Source organism: Chiloscyllium plagiosum, unplaced genomic scaffold (assembly GCF_037043375.1).
Source record: "Chiloscyllium plagiosum isolate Xiang-an unplaced genomic scaffold, Cpla_swu_hap1 HiC_scaffold_15, whole genome shotgun sequence".
In the NCBI taxonomy this organism is placed as follows: Eukaryota; Metazoa; Chordata; class Chondrichthyes; order Orectolobiformes; family Hemiscylliidae; genus Chiloscyllium; species Chiloscyllium plagiosum.
In genome coordinates this window covers 20219977-20241117 of record NW_028270153.1, presented here as the reverse complement: position 1 = coordinate 20241117, position 21141 = coordinate 20219977, and the positions used below count along the sequence as shown (strand labels likewise).

General features: G+C 41.8%; 1 protein-coding gene across 8 annotated transcripts in view; it reads left to right on the top strand.

Moving 5' to 3' along the window:
• LOC122560227 (protein phosphatase EYA1-like) overlaps positions 1 to 21141 on the top strand; it is a 270247-nt gene that overhangs the window by 209798 nt on the left and 39308 nt on the right. For all 8 annotated transcript variants that reach the window (XM_087994796.1, XM_043710684.2, XM_043710690.2 and 5 more), the window contains one exon: positions 14042 to 14131. In XM_087994796.1, the coding sequence (XP_087850922.1) occupies positions 14042 to 14131 (90 nt within the window). The remainder of the gene's footprint in view (positions 1 to 14041; positions 14132 to 21141) is intronic.

Here is a 21141-nt window from a genome sequence, read left to right as displayed (position 1 = left end):
GAAGGATATGGAGGTTTTGGAGAGCATTTGCCAGGATGTTGCCTTGATTGGAGTTTATTAGCTACCAAGAGAGGCTGGACAAACTCAGATTGTTTCTGCTGGAGTGTTGGAGGCTGAGGGGCAACTTGATAGAAGTAAAGTTATGAGAGACATGGATAGGGTGGTAGTCAGGAGTCTTTTTCCCATAGTAGAAGTGTCAAATATGGGGCGGGGGGCATAAGTTTGAAGTGGGGAGGAAAGTTTAAAGGACATGTGTGAGGCAGGTTTTTCATGCAGTGGTTGCTAGGTGCATGAAATGTACTGCCAGGAGGTGGAAGAAGCAGATATGATAATAACATTTAAGAGGCATTTAGACAGTCATGAACAGGCAGGGTGTAGAGGGATACAGACCATGTGAAGGTGGAAGAGATTAGTTTAGAATGCCATCACAGTCAGCACAGACGGGAGATGGAAGACCTGGAAAAATGGTGCACTGAGAACAACCTAGCTCTCAATGCCGGCAAAACCAAGGAACTCATTATTGTTACTCATGCCCCCCTAAATATTAACATCACAGAGGTGGAACGAGTGGAGAGTGTCAAGCTCCTGGGAGTGGTCATCCACAACAAGCTTTCTTGGACTCTTCGTGTGGATGCACTGGTTACAAAGACCCAACGTCACTTCTTCCTCAGGCAGCTGAGGAAATTTGGCATGACGGCGAATATCCTTGCCAACTTTTACAGGTGCGCCAGCAAAAACATTCTGCCTGGATGTATCACTACCTGGTATGGCAACTGTACCATTCAAGATCGGAGATGGTTACAGAGAATTGCGAACTCAGCCCGGACAATCACAATTCATCTACCAGGCCCGCTGTCAAGGAAAGGCCGCCAGCATTCTCAAAGATCCATCCCCCCCCGGTAATGTTTTTCTACAACCACTATCATCGGGGAGAAGATACAGAAGCCTGAACAAACGTACCAAGAGGTTTTGAAACAGTTTCTACCCTACTGTTGTTACAATATTGAATGGAATCACAAAGTCTTAACATTTGCCTGTGTTTTTGTTTTGCCGCTGTTTACCTATTATTTACTTATCTATGCTATTTAACTCTGTGATTTGCCTGTATTACTCACAAGACAAAGCTGTTCACCATGCCTCAGTACACTTGACAATAAATTCAGTTCAATTCAACATGGTGAGTTAAAGGACCTATCTCTGTGCTGTACTATTCTATGTTCTATTATGGGGTTTAAGTATTATTGTTATATGTAATGCATTACTTGTATTTCCTCGATATTGGTTTAAACTATTGCCCCTTTTTATTGGGAAAAAACCTTAAAAGCCCATTGTTGCCTATTTGATAAATGCCTCCTTGCATTGACTTTCAGATCTAATTTTTTGGAGCTCTCCCTTTGGATCACTTCCTTTCGTGAATGCCATAGAGAGGCAGCTACTCTCTCACTGCACTGAGTTGCTACAATGATCAAATTCCAGTTTGGTCTCCAGCTACCATCTTCGAAGGCTACATTTAAAAGGCTTAATTCAGCATCTAACAACCAGTCATCAAAATTATTTCTGTCTTTAAAATCCTGATCTTTTTCTGCCTCCCTCCTTTTGAAATCCCAAGTTTCACCAAAAACTTGAAAAAGTTTAGCCAGATGCAATATTAGACAACTGCTTCAAGTCACAAGTGGAAGACGTTTCTGCTCACCCAGAATTTAATGTTGAAAGGCAGTCGGGTAATTTAAAGAGAGTGACGGGGTCAAGGGATAGGCTAATTTTAAATAGATTCTGTAGACTGTTTGCTGTAGTTCACTGTTTAATTGACATTTGTCTTCTGAGTGAATAGACTTCTTAGTTGATGTAAAAGACAGTATTTGCTTTGATCTTGCCAACCCTGCTTTCAACTCACCACTAACAAATTGCTTTATATTTGTTAACTATTGGGGTGACCTTCTACAGGTTTATAAAATCATAAGGGCATTAATAGGGTAAATAGAGAAGGTCTTTTTCCTGGGGTGCGGGAGTCCTGAACTAGAGGACATAGGTTTAGGGTGAGAGGGGAAAGATTTAAAAGGGACCTAAGGGGCAACTTTTTCATACAGAGGGTGGTGCGTGTATGGAATGAGCTATCAGTGGAAGTGGTGGAGGCTGGTACAATTACAACATTTAAAAGGCATTTGGATTGGTATATGAATTGGAAGGGTTTAGAGGGTTATGGGCCAAATGCTGGAAAATGAGACTAGATTAATACAAGATATCTAGTCGGCATGGACGAGTGGACCGAAGGGTCTGTTTCTGTGCTGTATATCTCTATGAGTCTTTGACAATTGGGATGAAATTTCTTAATGTCTGAAGAGGGCAGGCACATGATATCACACCATCCGCTAATATGTCGGTTAGCTGGCTTCATACTGCACCAAACAGTTTTCCAAGGGGTGGGATGGAGAGGGCAGAATGGGCAGTGTTAGAACTTCAAGTTGCAAAAATAATACTGGCAAGTCGGGGCCTTTGACCCATGTCTAACTGAGATCCATGGCAAATTTGGCATTTGATCTCATTCGAATAGTTGAAGAAGCTGCAAGTGCGATACAGGCATCCTGATGTACTTTTCTGGATGACCCATAACAGATTGAGGCAGGAATTGACAATGCGCAGCTTGCAGATAGGTCTAGAAGGCAAATGGGAAAATCCAACCCATCATAAGGCCCGCAGTGTTCTCTGAAAGGGTTAATACATGATTGCTTGCAATATGCACCACTTACTGTAAAGATGTCACAGGGACTTGATGGGGGCATAAAGCAAGATCTCATGGGAGAAAAGTCCTTCCAGCAAACAATTTAGTAATGTAGAACCTGTTCTTAGAATGTGCAAATAGTTGTAGAGATACAATTGACCATATCTGGCTTACTGTTCAAGACTCTCCTTGTTAGACCATAATGTGGCTGAAGAAGGGCTTATGCCCGAAACGTCGATTCTCCTGTTCCTTGGATGCTGCCTGACCTGCTGCGCTTTTCCAGCAACACATTTTCAGCCATAATGTGGCTACCCTCACATGAACTGGACTTCATAAACCTCGAAAGAACCACACACTGGAAGAACATGAGATGCTCAATATGCTGCATCATAAGAAGGAGCACTGCACTTTCTGCTTCCAAAGAAAAAAAACTGCTGCCACTAAGCTATGCTCAAACTGTGCCTCGGGAACATACATCTAAGGCTTCAGGTGGGCAAGCTGATGCCCATTTACAAATCTGACTGAATATCAAAGCACATGGGTCTTGACTATCAATAGAATGATGAAAATTCACCACCAGTGCCAATGTTTTGATGCAAAACAGATGGTCAAGAATTAACTAGCTCCCTTTTGAATACTGTAGCAATGCAGCTTGTACATTTTGAGACTAAAGAGCTGCCTTTCTGAGTTAACTGTTGGAGTATGTTCAGGGCCAAACAATCCACTCGTGGTTTCTACCATCGCTGAAACACATCTATCTCTGGAATTCAACAGTTGCTTGGCTTTACAACAAACTGCATATTTCAATTCTGTGAAGAATTTCTTCAGAAGAAAACAATACCAACAATTCTCAGCTTTTAATTGCTGCAGGCTTTCCCTTTGCTTAATCATTACAAGGAGCCATCCTGGTTTACAAAGTACGAGGATTATTTTCAATGTTTTAGGACTTAATAAGTCATTCCATTCTCGTTTATCAATCATTAAGTTTAAGGTTACCCAGGGCCTAGGTTACAGTAGTGGGCACATCAGGGCCTAATGACTGGGGCCCGGTGCTGTAGGGGAGCTGCTGTGGTCAGGCTACATCCCAAGGCAGGAACAGAGTAAGGCCTGTAATTTCAGTCTCTGAACCTGCTGTTACACTGTGAACTCAAATTAAACTCAATGTTGGGGATTGCTAAAAGCCTGAAAATGTACATAATGATTTTACTTAGTTTTGAACTACAAAATCCTGTTTTCTTCATACGGACTCGATTGGGTTGGGATATCTGGTCAGCATAGATGAGTTGGACCGAAAGGTCTGTTTCCATGCTGTACATCTCTATGACTCTATGACATCACATTAATTTTATTATGGTTATTACGGACATTATAATCATTGAATTGCTCTATTGTCAATAATGCACAGTTATTAAAAAGGAATAATACTGATCTATTTTGAAGCAGTTTGGCAGAGATTTTGTTCTATAACCAAATCCTAATAAGAAGTTAAGATTGCCAATTATTGGAAAAAACCCATCTACTCATTGATGTCACTGTAGGAAAGGAAACTGCTGTACTTGGCAAAAGTGAGTCTAGATTAGTGTGGTGTTGGAAAAGCACAGCAAGTCAGGCAGCATCCAAGGAGCAGGAAAATTGACGTTTCGGGCAAAAGCCCTTCATCAGGAATGAAGGCAGGGAGCCTCTGGAGTGGAGAGATAAATTGGAGGAGGGTGGGGCTGGGGAGAAGGTAGCCGAGAGTCAGGACATGGTTGAAGAGTTTCAGGGCAGAGGAAATGACCTGGAGGTTGCAGTGAGAGAGAGAGAGAGACTCGCTGAGATTCTTGTAGAGAGAAGAGGAGAACTTCTTCAAGGTAGGCATCCTTGCAAGAGGATTCGCTGTATTTGCCTAGTCTGTCCTACATCTGATTCCAAACTAAAGCAATGTGGTTGACTCTCAACTGCCCACTGGGCAATAAGGGATGGGCAATAAATGCCAGCTGGGTCAGGGATGCCCACATTTTATGAATGAATAATAAAATGCTTTTGGTCAGAGATTAAACAGCAGAGAATTGTTAAATAATAACAGGATCCTAAGCCTCTATAGACAAGAGGTTAGCAAAGTTCACCTTCATTGCCTCCTACCATCCTGCTTGTACGATCACACGGTGACAATAAGACTTAGGAGCAGAAGTAAGCCATTCAGCCCAACAATTAGAATCATGGCTGATCTGATACTCCTCAATTCCACTTCACTGCTTTTCCCCCATAAACCTTGATTCTTTGACTCACTAAAAATATCTATCTCTCTCAGCCTTGAATTTACTTAGGGACCCACTTCAACAGGCACCAGTTGTAAAGAATTCCATAGATTCATTACCCTCTGAGAGAATAAATTCCTCCCCATTCTTAAGTGTGAGACCCCATATTCTGAGATTATGCCCTCTCTTCCACAAAGGGAAACAACTTTTCTGTCTCTACCCTGGGGCAATTCCACCAAGAATCTTGTATGTTTCAATAAAATTGCTGCTCATTCTTCTAAATTTCAATGAGTATAGACCTAACCTACTCAATCTTTCCTCACAAGACAGTTATTCCATACTGAGTATCAGCCTAGTGTATCTACACTGCACTGTTTGTAATGCCAGTGTATCTTCTCTTCACGGTATTCCAGCTGTGGTCTGATTTGTAACTTCTTGAGTTTTAGCAAAACCTCTCTATTTTCATACTCAATTCCCATTGAAATAAAGGAAATCAATTTGCATCTCCTAACGCACACATACTTGGTTACTAGTATTTTTGTGAAATGTTGACTATTTGTAATAATTAGCAAGTAATACACTTCAGAAGGAAGAATGAGATAAAGCAACATAATCTCAATTATACAATTTAAAAATCTCTATATGATTATAAATACTTTTTTAAAAAAAAATGCATAGTTCTTTGGCAATTTTGAAAAAGCACAATATTCTCTAAAACAACAAAGTGATGTGGAGCTTTGATTAAATATTGCTGGAGCTTTGTATCCAGTTCTAGGCAGAGCACTTTAGGAAAGGATGGCATTGTTTTGCAGAGAGAGTGCAGAGTAGAGTTATCAGAAAAATACTGGAGTTAAAAGAATCAGGTAGGTGGAGATATTGGAGAAGTTGATTATTCTCGTTAAAGCAAAGAAGGTTAAAAGGAGATTTAAGAGAAGATTTTGAAATTATGGCTGTTTTAATTAAGTAACTAAGTTGCATTTGTAAGATCCCTTCAGGCATTGTTGGGTCTGAGAGACTTAGAAATCATAGAAAATTATGGTGCGACCTCAGTCACCCACTCAGGCTGAGAACTTGTTAGGACTCATCTGTGTCTGAGAGATGTCACGAGAAGAAAAGAAACACTTGTAGACTTGTTGACCATGTTACTGAGATTCAGGTCATGAACACTAAATATAACCAGATTATTCTGACAACTATTAATTTTTTTTTGTGACAAAGCCAGGGTCTTTAATCTGCACAGTATAAGGTTTTAGTTTAACTGCTTAAGTTAAAGCATAGTTTTAAAAATTTTAAACAGGAACATATTTCACCTTATTATTATTCTTGTAATTCTGAGTCAAGCTTCGGCTGCCTTAAGTCAGGGTAAACGTGATCTGCTTTCCCTGTCCCCAAGCAATATAGCTCCATACTATATGAACTCTTTGAATTGTAAAGTTAATTTACCGCCTAAATATGTTTTCTATCACCTAGTATCTACTAAAAGGGTTTTCCGTAATGTTATAATAAGGGTCTCACAAGGGTCAATTCTATACTGTGTCTAGAGAATCTGATACCAACCTCTGAGGCATGAAGCCCACAGGAAAATCCAAACTCCGGTATAAACCATGTTGAAATGACATCTTTTTAACTCATTGCTACGTTTTTTGAGAGCTAAGATCAAACTGACACTAAATTTCTTGGTGAAGTTCTCTGAGTGATAATTGTCACGAAAGGTGGGAATATTCTAACTCATTTCTCTTCCCCTCCGAAAAATGCTGCCATGCTCACCCAACAGGAAGAGTGACAAACTTGACAAATAAACTCATTTCCTAAAGCTTATAGCAGCCTACTGACACACCAATGACAAGCACTACACTGCTCCAGCAATGCTTAAAAATGAAACTATCTGTTTTAAATCCACTTTACGTGAAAAATAAATGTTCTTTGGTCATCTCTCCTTGGATAGCTTGCCCAGTTTGGAAAGCTGAATTCGGAGCTACTTGCAGTGAACGGGGATGAGGTGCTCAGGATAATGTGAAGCTGGGGGAACACTCTTGTTCAAGATTTGTTTTAAGAAAGCGAACCATTTGGCAACACCTACTTGTAGAAACTGGAGCAGAGCAGATCCAGCTCTGCAAATGTGTAGTTTCCCAGAATTTGAAACGAGAGTAAAGTCCCTCAATTCCACATATGAAAGATTGCGATAAAGATCACTGGAAAAGTAGAATCTTCTACCCCCTATAAAGGTGTCACATTACAGAACTCGAGTATTTTAAAAACATTGCAACTAATAAGGGGCTAGCTGCAAATAATGAATGGTAAAACATTTCAAACATAAAAACCACAAAGGTACAAGACAAGAATGCTAGGTTTAAAACTTTTGAGGTTGGAATTTTTGGATGGCAGGGCTTTATTGGAAGAAAGATATTCCCATCAGAATTTATCCTCATTCAGTCTGGGGTTCCAGTTCAGAGAACTGCCAGACAATCTTATTGTAGTCCCAGTATCTCCAGTGGTCTTGTGATTCCATGTTTACATCAATAAATTTAGGTTGAAGACAGACTGTTTGAGAAGAAGGCATGATCAAGAGTTCTTTTCAGGCTTAGGCTCCTTTGTAACATTGTTTATTACATATTAGTATGTAATATCATAATATGTGGTAATCGTAGATATACCATGCTCTAATCTATTATATTATTGAAAAATTATTTCATAGATTCTATTACCTAAAGTCTACTGTACATGTAGTTTCTGTGCATGTACCTCTTTCTTCCTAGCATAGTTCTTACTAGCGAATTCTGCCCACACTGTACTATTTATACCCAGTGAGGAGCAGCTCCATGACATCATTAAAAAGTTATTCCATGATCCTAATGCCCTTATGCAATAAGCAGGACTGGGAAAACAAACGGTCCCCAGATTTTAAATCCTGCAGCCCAGGACTAGGAAAGTGAGCAGATGCCCATAGTGGGAAAGATTAGATTAGATTAGATTAGATTACTTTACAGTGTGGAAACAGGCCCTTCGGCCCAACAAGTCCACACCGACCCGCCGAAGCGTAACCCACCCATACCCCTGCATTTACCCCTTACCTAACACTACGGGCAATTTAGCATGGCCAATTCACCTGACCTGCACATCTTTGGACTGTGGGAGGAAACCGGAGCACCCGGAGGAAACCCACGCAGACACGGGGAGAACGTGCAAACTCCACACAGTCAGTCGCCTGAGGCGGGAATTGAACCCGGGTCTCTGGCGCTGCGAGGCAGCAGTGCTAACCACTGTGCCACCGTGCCGCCCATTAGAAAGAGAAGAGTCCAGTATGGTGTATGGAGCGTCTGAGGTCCTTGCGCATGAGAGAAAAAAAGCCAGAGCAGCCAAGGGAGCACGTGCAGGAGGCAGACTTTGATCGGAATGCAAACATGATCTGGGAGAAGAACCCTTGGTAGGCAGGCCTCTTAACATGTATACGATGTCCTGCCAGGTCTCCCTTCACCCTTGAACCATCCAGGCTCAAAATTGAAGTTGGCAGGAAATATCCCTTAAATGGCCAATGATAGATCACTCAACATCCTTGTTTGAGGTGAGGGTGTGTTGGCCATCTAAGGCCTCATCTGTCATTGTAAAATAGCGAACAGGTTAGAACGAGTAGGAGGTCTACAGGAAGACCACTTGGAGAATTTTAAAAACTTCTTGGCTTCATGTCCTTTGGTGGCAAGAGTAAAAATCTGTCCATAGTTGCCAGTACATTTCTGATTCAGCTGTCTGAAGCAACAACGTATGCATGATTGGTTCACGATCACGACCAATTCTTTGCTGGTGACCATTTGTGATGATGAATTGTGATTGAGACTATCATAAATAAGAAGTATACCATGCTAAATTCCAGTGGATGGGCTAAGTTATAAAATATATATTTCAAAAAAGTATTCTTGATATACAGGTAGTTCTTCTATAACACGATGGTCACGTTCTTGTGCAAATGCACATTATAGAAAAATTGCACCTTAGAAAGAGCGCTTAAAGAGTTTGTGAAGTAATTGAGTTACAGCCAACACGGTGTAAAAGCTTGCACTTTAGAAACAATATTGCCAATTCGTCAATCGCGTTATAGTGAATTTGTGTTAACGAATTGTGTGTTATGGCAGAATGACCTGTGTATAATATTGTGTAACCATTACGTTTTGTAAACAATACTGTATAGAAATGTTTCATGCTCTATTTCCTGCAGTGTAGACAGATCAGATCTGCAGTTTTCCACACTTAAAGGTAAGATGGTAGCAACAACCTTTATAATGAGCAGCAGTTCAGAATGAGCCAGCACATCCTTACTACATGGCAGGATTTGATTTCACTGCTCATTCTACATGGTGAGCAGCAGAGTGATATCTTAAGATCCAGCTCAAAGTCAGCTGCAGAGAAGAGCTGAAGATTTAAGAATTTTACATTTATACATATTAAATGGTTATGGGGAGAAAGTGGGAATAGGGCATTGAGATTGAGGATTTACCATGATCGTATTGAATAGCAACACTGGATTGAAGGGCTGAATAGTCGATTCCTGCTACTAGTTTCTATGTTTCTATAGGTCTACAACAACTATAGGAAAAGTCCCTGCAGTAATCCTTAACAAGGAAGAATACTGTAGTGAATGGCAAAAATGGTTTAGACTTGCTAAGAAGTGCCTTTCAACAGGAGAGTTTGCAACTACAGGAGAAAGGTGAATAATAATTCCAAAGCACAAAAGCTGCATCACACAATGGAAATCTATGGGGGCAGTTTGAATTCGAGTTGAATAATGAGCAAACATGCATCAGAATTTCCATAAATAAAGCTTAAAATCCCTGGTGGACTAGGGGAAACTTTATAATCCATACTGGAAAAGAGGGAGCTTAAAAATGTACTTAACGCTCAGTATGTGGAACCAAGACATGTAGCTACAGAAATTGAACTAAAGAAAGAAAACAACAATGCCAATTCAAGGTAGCAATCATAAGGACGTCAAGAAGCCAGTAATTAAAACAATAACATAGGTTGTTTGAAAGGTTTGCAGACCAGGTCTAACAGAGCTAGTAAGTTTGAAAGTCTTTATTCAGGATATAAAAAGGTGAGGGATTCTTCATAAGAGCTTCAATAAAGACAGAGAACAATAGTTAAACTATAAGTGGGAATGATTCAGTAAAAATGTGATAAAAGTGTAAAACATTGGTGAAAGCCACAAACTGTGGGATTCGTACAGTGAAACCACAGTAAAAGTGGGAATCCTCCATTTCAGCTGCAGAAAGATTGGAAACTCTCCAATGTAGCAGTGAAGAATTGCAAAACTGCTAGTATAATGAAATAGAGGTCTAATACACAAGCAAAACATATAAGCACATTAGGAAGATATGTCATCAAATAATCTTGCAGAAAAATTGATTTCAAGATGGGCCAAATAGAATACAGAATTCAACATTTGGAGAAAACAGTTTGAGAGATACAGAACATCCTCAAAATTAGATACCAATTCAGTAGCTGAACATATAGTTACAGTTATATAAAAATTGGAAGTATACTTTATGCCATTAGAAATTATCAAGGAGTAAGAAAAGGAACAGATACTTTTGAAGACTGACTGAAAATAGTTGACAATTACTTCAACCTCAGAAGTTATAAAATTATTGAATGATCAAGAATGAAGTGTTCAGAATCCACAAACATCCCTGGATGATTTCATTAATGACCTCTGTACGTCAGTGGAGAAATGCAACTCCAGGGACTTCAAGTCAGAACTCTGTTTAACTGTCGGGCCAGACACTTGTCCTTAGCTGCTTTGCATCTTACCCCCTTCCCTACATCATTGCCACTACTCTGTCTATGTTAGTATCTTGATGTTCAGTGGAGCAACCATTACACAGGGATGAGGCTTCAAACAGTGCAGAAGATTATCTTTTATTTGCAAACATCAAAAGCGAACAGAAAGTGAAAAAAAACTGCATTTCTTTCCGAGAATACAAACAAATTGCCTGCATCTTGCAGCAGTCATTTTACAGTCAATGAGTGATCACTGCACAAAGCTCTCATCTACTGGAATTGGGTATCAATGAAGTCCTAGCTGGCTTGTGGCACCCGATCGCACAGTGCCGTGTTCCTCTTGCAAATGTTTTCATTCTCCTCCTCAGAAAACTGCTCCTGCTCTTCCAGTTCCTCAGCATCCATTGCATTTGCATGTTGCTTGCTATAGTTGTGCAGAGCACGGCTTGCCAAGATAATACAGCACCTGTCAGGTTTATACTGCAAGACACCACCAAACATGTCCAGGCAGTGAAACCTAATCATCAGGAGCCCTATCATCTACTTCACCAAAGCCCTGATCATAGGGTGGGCTGCAATGAATCTGTGCTCCACCTCAGTGAGGGTGTAGTGCAACAGTATCATCAGTCATGGTCACAGTGGGTAGCCCTTGTCCCATAGCAACCAGCCTGATGAGGCATCTGGATCCTCAAATGCAGCAGGAGCATGGGAATTGTCCAGGATGCATGAGTCATGGTAACCTCTGGGGTACCAGATGCAAATCTCTAAGAAGTGGAATCAGTGATCACAATCACTTGCACATTGCTGGAGTAGAATGCCTTCCCATTAGTGAAATCTGCTGGGTTGTGATACAGCCCTGTCAGCATATTATAATTGTAATTGATGGCACCCTGCACCTGGGCGAAGCCAGCTATGTTGGTGAGTCCTACAGCCCAGGCTGTAGCACTGACCTCATCACAGGGAACATCACTGTGAGACCCATCAGTAGTTGTCTTACTGCCTTTGTGGGTGAACGATTGAGAGATCTCACAGAGGTTCCCCTTGGCTCCATGGAAGGAACCAGTCACAAAGATGTTCAATGAAGCTGTGACCTTCCTGGTTACCAGGAGAAGATGGTCACTCACTCCTGGTCACGGGTATCATCCAGCAGCTCGAACAGTTCAGTCATGGTGTCCCAGAACATTGCTAACACTGAATCCTGCTCAACCAAAGGAATTGTCTTCAAGAATGAAAGATTTACTGGCAGTTGTGCCTCTCCCACATTCTGAGGAGCCCTTACAACTGTGACCTCTTCTTGTACTTCCATGCCAGGCTCCTGCTGCTCTGGTGCTTGCTGTGGATTTGCATTTCCTCTCTCTCTCTCGCCACCTTCTTCACAAGGCAGCCATTGTGACGATCACATCTCCTGCAGCTGGATCCTTCAGTGATGGCTGCAGTGAACCTGTATCGGGACCGTAAGGAACAGAACAGGTTCTTAGCTATGAAAAGAGCCAGTGCTCACATCTCCTACAAATAACCACAGAACATTCTGTGTACTGTAAATGGACATAGAGCATTCTGACAAGGATGGCCATGCATTAAATTGTCATGCCAATGGAGAGGCAAGTATTTTGAAGAGTTTTTCCAACATAGAGCAGTAGAGTGTTAGTATATGGAACCCTCCTCTCCCAGCCCCACATATCCACAAAAGACATCATTACACATAAGAGAGTCTTGTGTTTTGTTCACAGTTCAGGTGGAGAGGGATTCACTTCTCTTGAAAGTCTTGCATCAACTATGTTTGATGTGGACAACAATTGCCTTTTTTTAATGTCAGCTGTTATTATTTTTGCAATACTGATATACTGCAATATTTGTAACAGTTACATGGTCAACATTGCTTCTAACTGGTGCTTGCACCCCACATACGTGGTACACTGTATGTATTTCAAATGTACAATGATATGATTACAAATGATGTGAACCTGCATTCTGCGGGTGTATAATTGATACAATTGCCCCTTGAAGAACCTCTCGTCACTGAGAAGTGGAGGCCATGCTTCTGCCCATCAAACTGACATTAACTCTATTCACCCTGGATGTTGTCCCAGGCATTTTCAGCTACAGATCACTTGTAACAGTTGGTAAGTTGTAAAGAGAAATGTAGATCACATTGGACATTATCAATACCGTACTCAGTCTGGTCATCAGGTACCCACCCCCTAGAACCTCCATATCCCATTCTAATGCGCTGCCCCTGGCCAGCCCATCTCCACTCAATGCCCACACATTGAGACCCATCACATCAAACTGTGACTCCTTTCCTTTCCCCTTGAGCTTTGTCAATATAATTTTGTAATGTCCACTGGTATGCAACAAAATCCTCCTGTGGAGGCCACGATGGTGGTAACTACAATCCCACCCCATCCCCTACAACATTCCTTTGTCTTCCTTCATTTACAGGTTCCCTATTTTTATTTATTATTCATTCACAGGATGCGGGCGTTGCTGGCTGGTCAGCATTTATTTCCCATCTCTAGTTGCCCTTCGGAAGATGGTGGTGAGCTGCCTTCTTGAACCGTTGTAGTCCATGTGCTGTAGGTTGACCCACAATGCCCTGAGAGTTGGGAATTCCAGGATTTTGACTCAGTGACAGAGAAAGAATAGTGATATATTTCCAAGTTTAGATGGTGAGTGGCTTGGAGGAGAATAGCTTGTGGTGTTTCCATGTACCTGTTGCCCTTGGCCTTCTAGATGGAAGTGGTCATGGATTTGTAAGGTGCTGTATGAGAATCTTTGACAAATTTCTGTAGTGCATCCTGTAGATAGTAAATGTTGTTTCTACTGAGCATCGGTGGTGGAAGGAGTGGATGCTTGTAGATGCAGTGCCCTTCAAGCGGGCTGCTGTGTCCTGCATGCTGTCAAGCCTCTTGGGTGTTGTTGGAGATGCACCCATCCAGGAAGTGGAGATTATTCCATCGCAATCCTGACTTGTGCCTTATAGATGGTGAACAGGCTTTGAGGAGTCAGGAGGTGAGTTACTCTCTGCAGTATTCCTAGTCTTTCACGGGCTCTTATAGCCACTGTATTTATATGGTGAGTCCAGTTGAATTTCTGGTCAATGGTAACCCCCAGGATGTTGATTGTGGGGATTCAGTAATGGTAATGTTATTGAATATTAAAGGCCTTTAATTTACCTGTAAGTACCTAGCAGGACGGGATACATCTGTGAAGAGAGTAGCCAAGTAAACATTTCAGGTCCTGATATTTATTTTAGATACCTGGTATATAGAATGTTCTGCTTTGACTTAAGGCTACCTCTTTTTTTTTGCAGGATACACCCACTGCAGTGTCACTTGGGTTGCGAATGGAGGAAATGATTTTTAATTTGGCTGATATGCATCTATTCTTCAATGATTTAGAGGTAAGAAGAAGCTTTATATGAACAAAATGAATCCATCATAAAATGTCAAGTCAGAATCTCGAAATACCTGCTTATTCATAATTGCCCAGCAAGGTAGTTTCAGAAATACCTGTCAATTACAAAAAGATCTTTCAAAATGTGATTATTTCTATTCAGCTTCTCCATAATGCACATTTTTAAACTGATTTTCTTCTCATTTCTCCTGAAAAAAGTGTCATCTTGATAAAGCCTCATAGACAGTGACCGTGCTCCAATACCTTTTTTTAAGTGTCAATCTCTCACAAGTAAACATGAATAAGAATAACGAAAAGGAAGTCAACTTAAGTTGGTGGGTGGGTGAGGCAACAAGTATAGAGGAGAAATTAGTCCTGAGCCGCAGGGTAATGCAGATAAGTTTTGTATTCTCTGCACCAGCCAGACTTCAATTCGGTTGAGTGAAACTGGGGTCTGATTATTGGACAGGATCTTTGGAAGGTGTTCAATGTGCTGAGGTCCAACACTCTGTGTGTCTAATGCTGTTTTTGAGTAATATCTGCATATTCGCACTGGATCTTGTCAGGCTTGGTAATGCTGGCTGATCTCTGCCTTCCTTGTTCTCTGGAATGCTGCAACAAGTTGTGAAACCTCCACAACTGTATCAGCTGAGGTCAGAGCAGGGCACAGTCAAATCAAGGACTCATCTGATCTGGGGCACCAGGTGGCACATTTACCCATTGACCTGCATTCACTTGCAATGAATCACTGCTTTAGTTCTGCAGCTGTGTTGATGGGTTTGGTTATTTATACTTCTGTGTGTTTGTGTGAATTAAATGCCATTGACTTAATTAAATGGACTGGATGGGTCTACTTTGATCAGAAGTTTATGTTCCTTTGGACATATTTTACTGTTCAAATAACATCAGACATGTATATACAAAAAGACACAGGTAATCCAAACTCATTTCCTGTCCATAATTTTTTGAGGAATTTCCTCACTAAGTAACATGATAATCCTCACCTTTACTGCACAATGCATATCTGATAGTATCCAACCGCAACAAAATGACCCAAGAATGCTCCTTAATGTTCCTCATCCCGATTCTTGCACATAAATGGATGTTTGTTTAGCAAGCTTCTTGCCCTATCAGATAAGTGTAGATTCTTGAATTTTTTAGGCAACATATTTATAAAGTTCTATTTCAGACCAGATATAAAGAAGAAATATTTTTGAGATTCTGAGCTGTTTTAAGGAACAACTGCGCTTTGATCAGCGCAGCAAAAGTCTATTGCTTAGAGGGCATTAAGGTTAAAATGGTTAAGAGAGATTTGGGGCGCTCATTTTGTAATCCTAAGTGAAGAAAAAATGAGGGATATGAGGGTCAGAGAATGGGAGAGCCCATAGCACCCATCTGTACCCCAACCCCACTGGAAGAAAAGTTGGCAGCAAACTGACAGCCCAACAAGAAGCCTGTCCCACAAGAAGCCATAAAGAGCATGATGGGATAAATTGAAACAGAGTGGGACTTCGGCCCCTCACCAGGAGGAAGTCCCGCCCTCTGGAGCTGCTGACACATCTGATTGTCCAGCAGCTCTAGCAGCACCAGAACTCCTCAGTGACCACTGCAGGTACTACAAGCTGGACTAGGAGACTGAGTCAAAAAACCCTAGAGGGTAGTGATTTGGGAAGCTTTGGGCAGAGGGTTCTGTTTGCACTTCTGAGAGGTGGGAGGTGGAGTAGGTTCTAAAGTACATGTGATTAGGAAGGAAGTTAACCCCCATTTTTTGGGGGGGGGGGTGACCCAAAGATAGTTCTCCTTTCTTTCCCATCGCTTTAAACACTTCCTACCAGAACAATTTCAATGCCCACTCATCATCTGTAATATGGGGATGAGTTTTGCGGGTATCGGATGGTGATGAGCTAGCCAAGCTCATCACCACTGCCTCTGTCTACTGAAAGCCCAGTTGGTGAGCACATGTAATATTCAGCTCCTAGAGGGTTGTGATAGCAAGTTATGTCACAGACTTTGAGGACACTGTTTTATCAAATAAAGTATCTTTGTTGGAGCAACTCGTGCCACATTCCCTTATGGAGTGTGTGATGCTCACTTTTCAAAAATCCTATATGCTTCTTAGCACAGGTTGTTCTGTTTTGTAATTGTACAGCCTTTCCACTTATTCTGTAATTGTAGGGAGCCTGGAGTTTATTGTTAACTGATTGCATATCAGTAGTATTTGGGCAGTTGGAGTTATAGAGTCATAGAATCATACAGCATGGTTACAGACCCTTGTTAAGTACATATAGGGGTTAGACCTTCAGTAACACTGAAGAAAAAATGTAATTAACACAAGAACACAGAACAATAATTGCTGTGGGTATTGGGAGAAGTTATGTCTGACATGGTCCCTTCATTCAAATTATTAGGAACTCCATTTGCTAATGACAAATCTGTATAGACTTGGTGCAGTGAAGAGGAAAATACATATGTTTAAGTTGAGAACAGAAGTGGCAATGTGTCAGAGCGGCCAAACCTAATTACATGGAAGAAAAGACAGAGGGAAGGAAGAGAAAATCAGATGCAGGAGTTTAATTGCCTCCCAAGCAGCATTCAAGCACCCTTTGCTAAGTACTTCTATGTGCTTTTGTAAACGTGGTCAATGCTTACATAAAGGGATTTAGTGTGATTGAAAGGCAACCTTTCAGTGCAGAGCTGACAATCCCGTTCACTTAGAGTTTAACTCGTAGATGGTTATTTGCAGGAGACACAGGTTAATTTCAAAGCCACCTGTTAAGTCTGCTGCAGCAAGAGCATGCGTAGGGCAATGAGAGAGCAGAGGTGCCTCAGCAAGAGAGCCATCCGCTTTACATCAAGTACGTTTGACATGCCGGGTTCAGACACATTCAGGAGACAAGAGAACCATTTTTCTCTGCCTTGAGCCCATACAGTCTTTAGAAAATAGTGCAATCAAGTGGTGAAATAGGTGCCAATCTTCTTGCGTTTATCTGCACCTGAATAGTTTGGTACATAATCATTCCCTATGGCTTAGCTGACATCTACACTAGATATGGATGCATCATAAAAGCAGAGTTACAAAAGCTTACAGCACAAAAGCTGCCATTTGATCCATCAGGTTCTCTGTCCTCAGCCGTAAAATCACAGAATGATGACAGCACCACTGGCTCACCATGATTGTGTCGGTCTCTTGAAGGAGCAGTGCACCTCATGCACTGCCCTAACTACCCCCTGCAGCCCTACAAAGTTTTCCTTTTCTGATAGCGATCCGATCCACTTTTGCAAACCCGAATCAAATGTGCCTCCTCCGTCACTGTCAGGCAATGTATTCCAGGTCCGAATCAATCATTGCAGGAAGACGTTTTGCCTCACGTTACCATTGCATCTTCTGCCAACTACCATAAAACGGTGCTCATTGGTTTTCAATTCATCCACCAGTGGGAACAGTTTCTCGCTATCTGCTCCATCAAGACCCATGGTTTTGAACACAGCTAGCAAATCTCCTCTCAATCTTTCATTCTTGAAAAAGAACAGTACCAACATTTCCGATCTTTCCATGTAACTGAAGTTAATTTAATCCCATGTTAACTTCTACTTTAATAAAAATTACACACAAATCGATGTCAGATGACTGCACATTTTCACTTTGTGCCAGCTACAAATAGTGGACTGGCCCAAATAAAGATCTGTTGCTATTGCTTCTTAAGTTGTTATTTAAATGTTTCCAGACCCAAAGTGACAGGCCAATATTATTGATAAACAATTTTATCTTCTGAAGTAAAAAAAAGTGGTTTTGCTGCCCAGAACCAGTTGCTGATTGCAAGTAGTCACAGTAATGAGGTTGCGTTTGTTACTGTACAACTGCCAGGCCACCCATGTCTTGGCTTTACTGAAGGCCAAATGAAGGAAGTTAACGGGAATTAAATTGAGCAGTTTCCATAAGTAATAGCTGATCCAGGAAACTGGTTGAACCTTTCCCCCACCTAGGAATGAGAAATAGTGTCTCAGTCACTCACATTTCCTCCGATATTGAAGCCTAAACTCTCAGTTTGCATTAGAAAAAATTCCTACATTATTGCAGTCCTGAGCCCAACCTGGATAGCCAGGACTGCGAAAGATACATTCTCAAATGATTCGTTAAAATAAAAGCTACAAACTACCTCCTTTGCGTTGAGTTACAAAGCAAGTAGGCAAAGATTGGTCTGCTAAATATGATAGATTCACACACACACATATACACTCTCCCTCACACTCACAACCCCCCACCCCAGACACACACACACACATGCACTCTCACACACGCACGCACTATCCTACACACGCACGCACGCACACAGGCACTCCTATACACAGACACGCACACAGACATTCACACACACTCCTACAGACACTCACAGTCACACATGCATCCTCTTACAGACTTAGACCACTTTACACTCACACTCACACATATACGCTCTCTCACAGACACTCACAAACCCCCACCCCAGACAGACTAACACACACACACAAAACCCACATACACACATACATAAGTACGTTTGTGGGGTGAATTTTGTACTTGCAGAGTTACATTGTACTTTGCTCAAAAGCTACATGAATCCATCTAAGACTCTGTTAACTCATTTTTTAAGATTAGAATCAGTCTAAGCATTATGGTATAGACAACAGAACATGGAGGCTAACACCTTCAACATCTTATCTGGGCTGACACCAATTGTTACAGTTAACCTAAGAATGTAACTTTTAAAAAATGTTTTGTGATTTACATATGAAAGAAGTGAAACTATCATGGTCATTCTAACAGATGAGAGACTTAACAAACAATCAAGGTATTTTTCAATGTATAATTTCACTTACGTCACACTTTAACCTTTGCTATAAATTCTGTGTCTTGCAGTTGTGTACTCCACAACCACCTGTGTTATGCTTTCCTTTATTGGTCAGGGTATTGAATACAGAAGTTGGGAGGTCAGGGAGGAGTTGCGGATGTACAGGACATTGGCTAGGCCACTGTTGAAAAGATGTTGTGAAACTTGAAAGGGTTCAGAAAAGATTTACAAGGATGTTGCCAGGGTTGGAGGATTTGAGCTATAGGGAGAGATTGAATAGGCTGGGGCTGTCTTTCCTGGAGCGTCAGAGGCTGAGGGGGGACCTTATAGAGGTTTATAAAATCATGAGGGGCATGGATAGGAAAAACAGACAAAGTCTTTTCCCTGGCATGGGGGAGTCCAGAACTAGATTTAGGGTGAGAGGGGAAAGATATAAAAGGGACCTGAGGGGCAACGTTTTCATGCAAAGGGTGGTACGTGTATGGAATGAGCTGCCAGAGGATGTGGTGGAGGCTAGTACAAATGCACCATTTAAAAGGCATCTGGATGGGTATATGAATAGGAAGGGATTGGAGGGATATGGGCCGGGTGCTGGCAGGTGGGACTAGATTGGGTTGGGATATCTGGTCGGCATGGGCAAGTTGGACCAAAGGGTCTGTTTCCATGCTGTACATCTCTACGACTATATGACTCTAAGGAGCAGCGCTCCGAAAGCTTGATTAGATTAGATTAGATTAGATTACATTACAGTGTGGAAACAGGCCCTTCGGCCCAACAAGTCCACACCGACCCGCCGAAGTGAAACCCACCCATACCCCTACATTTACCCCTTACCTAACACTACGGGCAATTTAGCATGGCCAATTCACCTGACCCTGCACATCTTTTGGACTGTGGGAGGAAACCGGAGCACCCGGAGGAAACCCACGCAGACACGGGGAGAACGTGCAAACTCCACACAGTCAGTCGCCTGAGGCGGGAATTGAACCCGGGTCTCAGGTGCTGTGAGGCAGCAGTGCTAACCACTGTGCCACCGTGCCGCCCTAGCTAGTGCTTACAATTAAACCTGTTGGACCATAACCTGATGTTGTGTGATTTTTAGCTTTTTAGATTTACGTGTTTAACTTCAGTTTTTGATTACAAAAATTTGTATGTTCAGAACATTTCGTCCAACCCACTACAATGTCTCTTTCACTTCACAATGCCAGTAATGGTTAGTGTCAAAGTCTGTCATCAAGAATACATTTGATAAAATGATGTGCAGCGTATTTTGTACTCATTCACCGAAATTGGGTGTTGCTGGCCAGAACAGAATTTGTTGTGGTTCTGTTCGCCGAGCTGGAAGTTTTTGTTGCAAACGTTTCGTCCCCTGGCTAGGCGACATCATCAGTGCTTGGGAGCCTCCTGCGAAGCGCTTCTTTGATGTTTCCTCCGGTATTTATAGTGGTCTGTCCCTGCCGCTTCCGGTTGTCAGTTTCAGCTATCCGCTGTAGTGGTTGGTATATTGGGTCCAGGTCGATGTGTTTGTTGATGGAGTTTGTGGATGAATGCCATGCCTCTAGGAATTCCCAGGCTGTTCTCTGTCTGGCTTGCCCTATGATAGTAGTGTTGTCCCAGTCGACTTCATGTTGCTTGTTGTCTGTGTGTGTGGCTACTAAGGATAGCTGGTCGTGTCGTTTCGTTGCCCATCCCGAATTGCTCAGAAAACAATTAAGACTCAACCACATTGCTGTGGGTTTGGAGTCATATGTGGGCCAGAACGGCGTAGGAATGGCAGGTTTCCTTCCATATAAGGATGTTGGTGAACGAAATGGGTTTGTACACCAATCAACGGTGGTTACGTGGTTATCGTTAGGCCAGTTTTTTCTTAAGGCGGAAGTGGGTACTGCAGATGCTGGGGATTAGAGTCAAGATTAGAGTGGTGCTACAAAAGCACAGCAAGTCAGGCAGTATCCAAGGAGCAGAAAATCGACGTTTTGGACAAAAGACAGGAAGACCATTCACTTGCCTTTCCTCCTGCTTGATTAAATGCTTCTCCACACCATTAATTTGACCATGGGGTCAGGCATTAAATGCTGCCCAGTGAGTGGGAAAAGCCGTGAGAGGTGGTGTTCGATATGGGAAAGGGTGAAAATCACACTAAATTATTATGGTGCTATTTGACCCATTTTACTCATTCCTGCTGAAG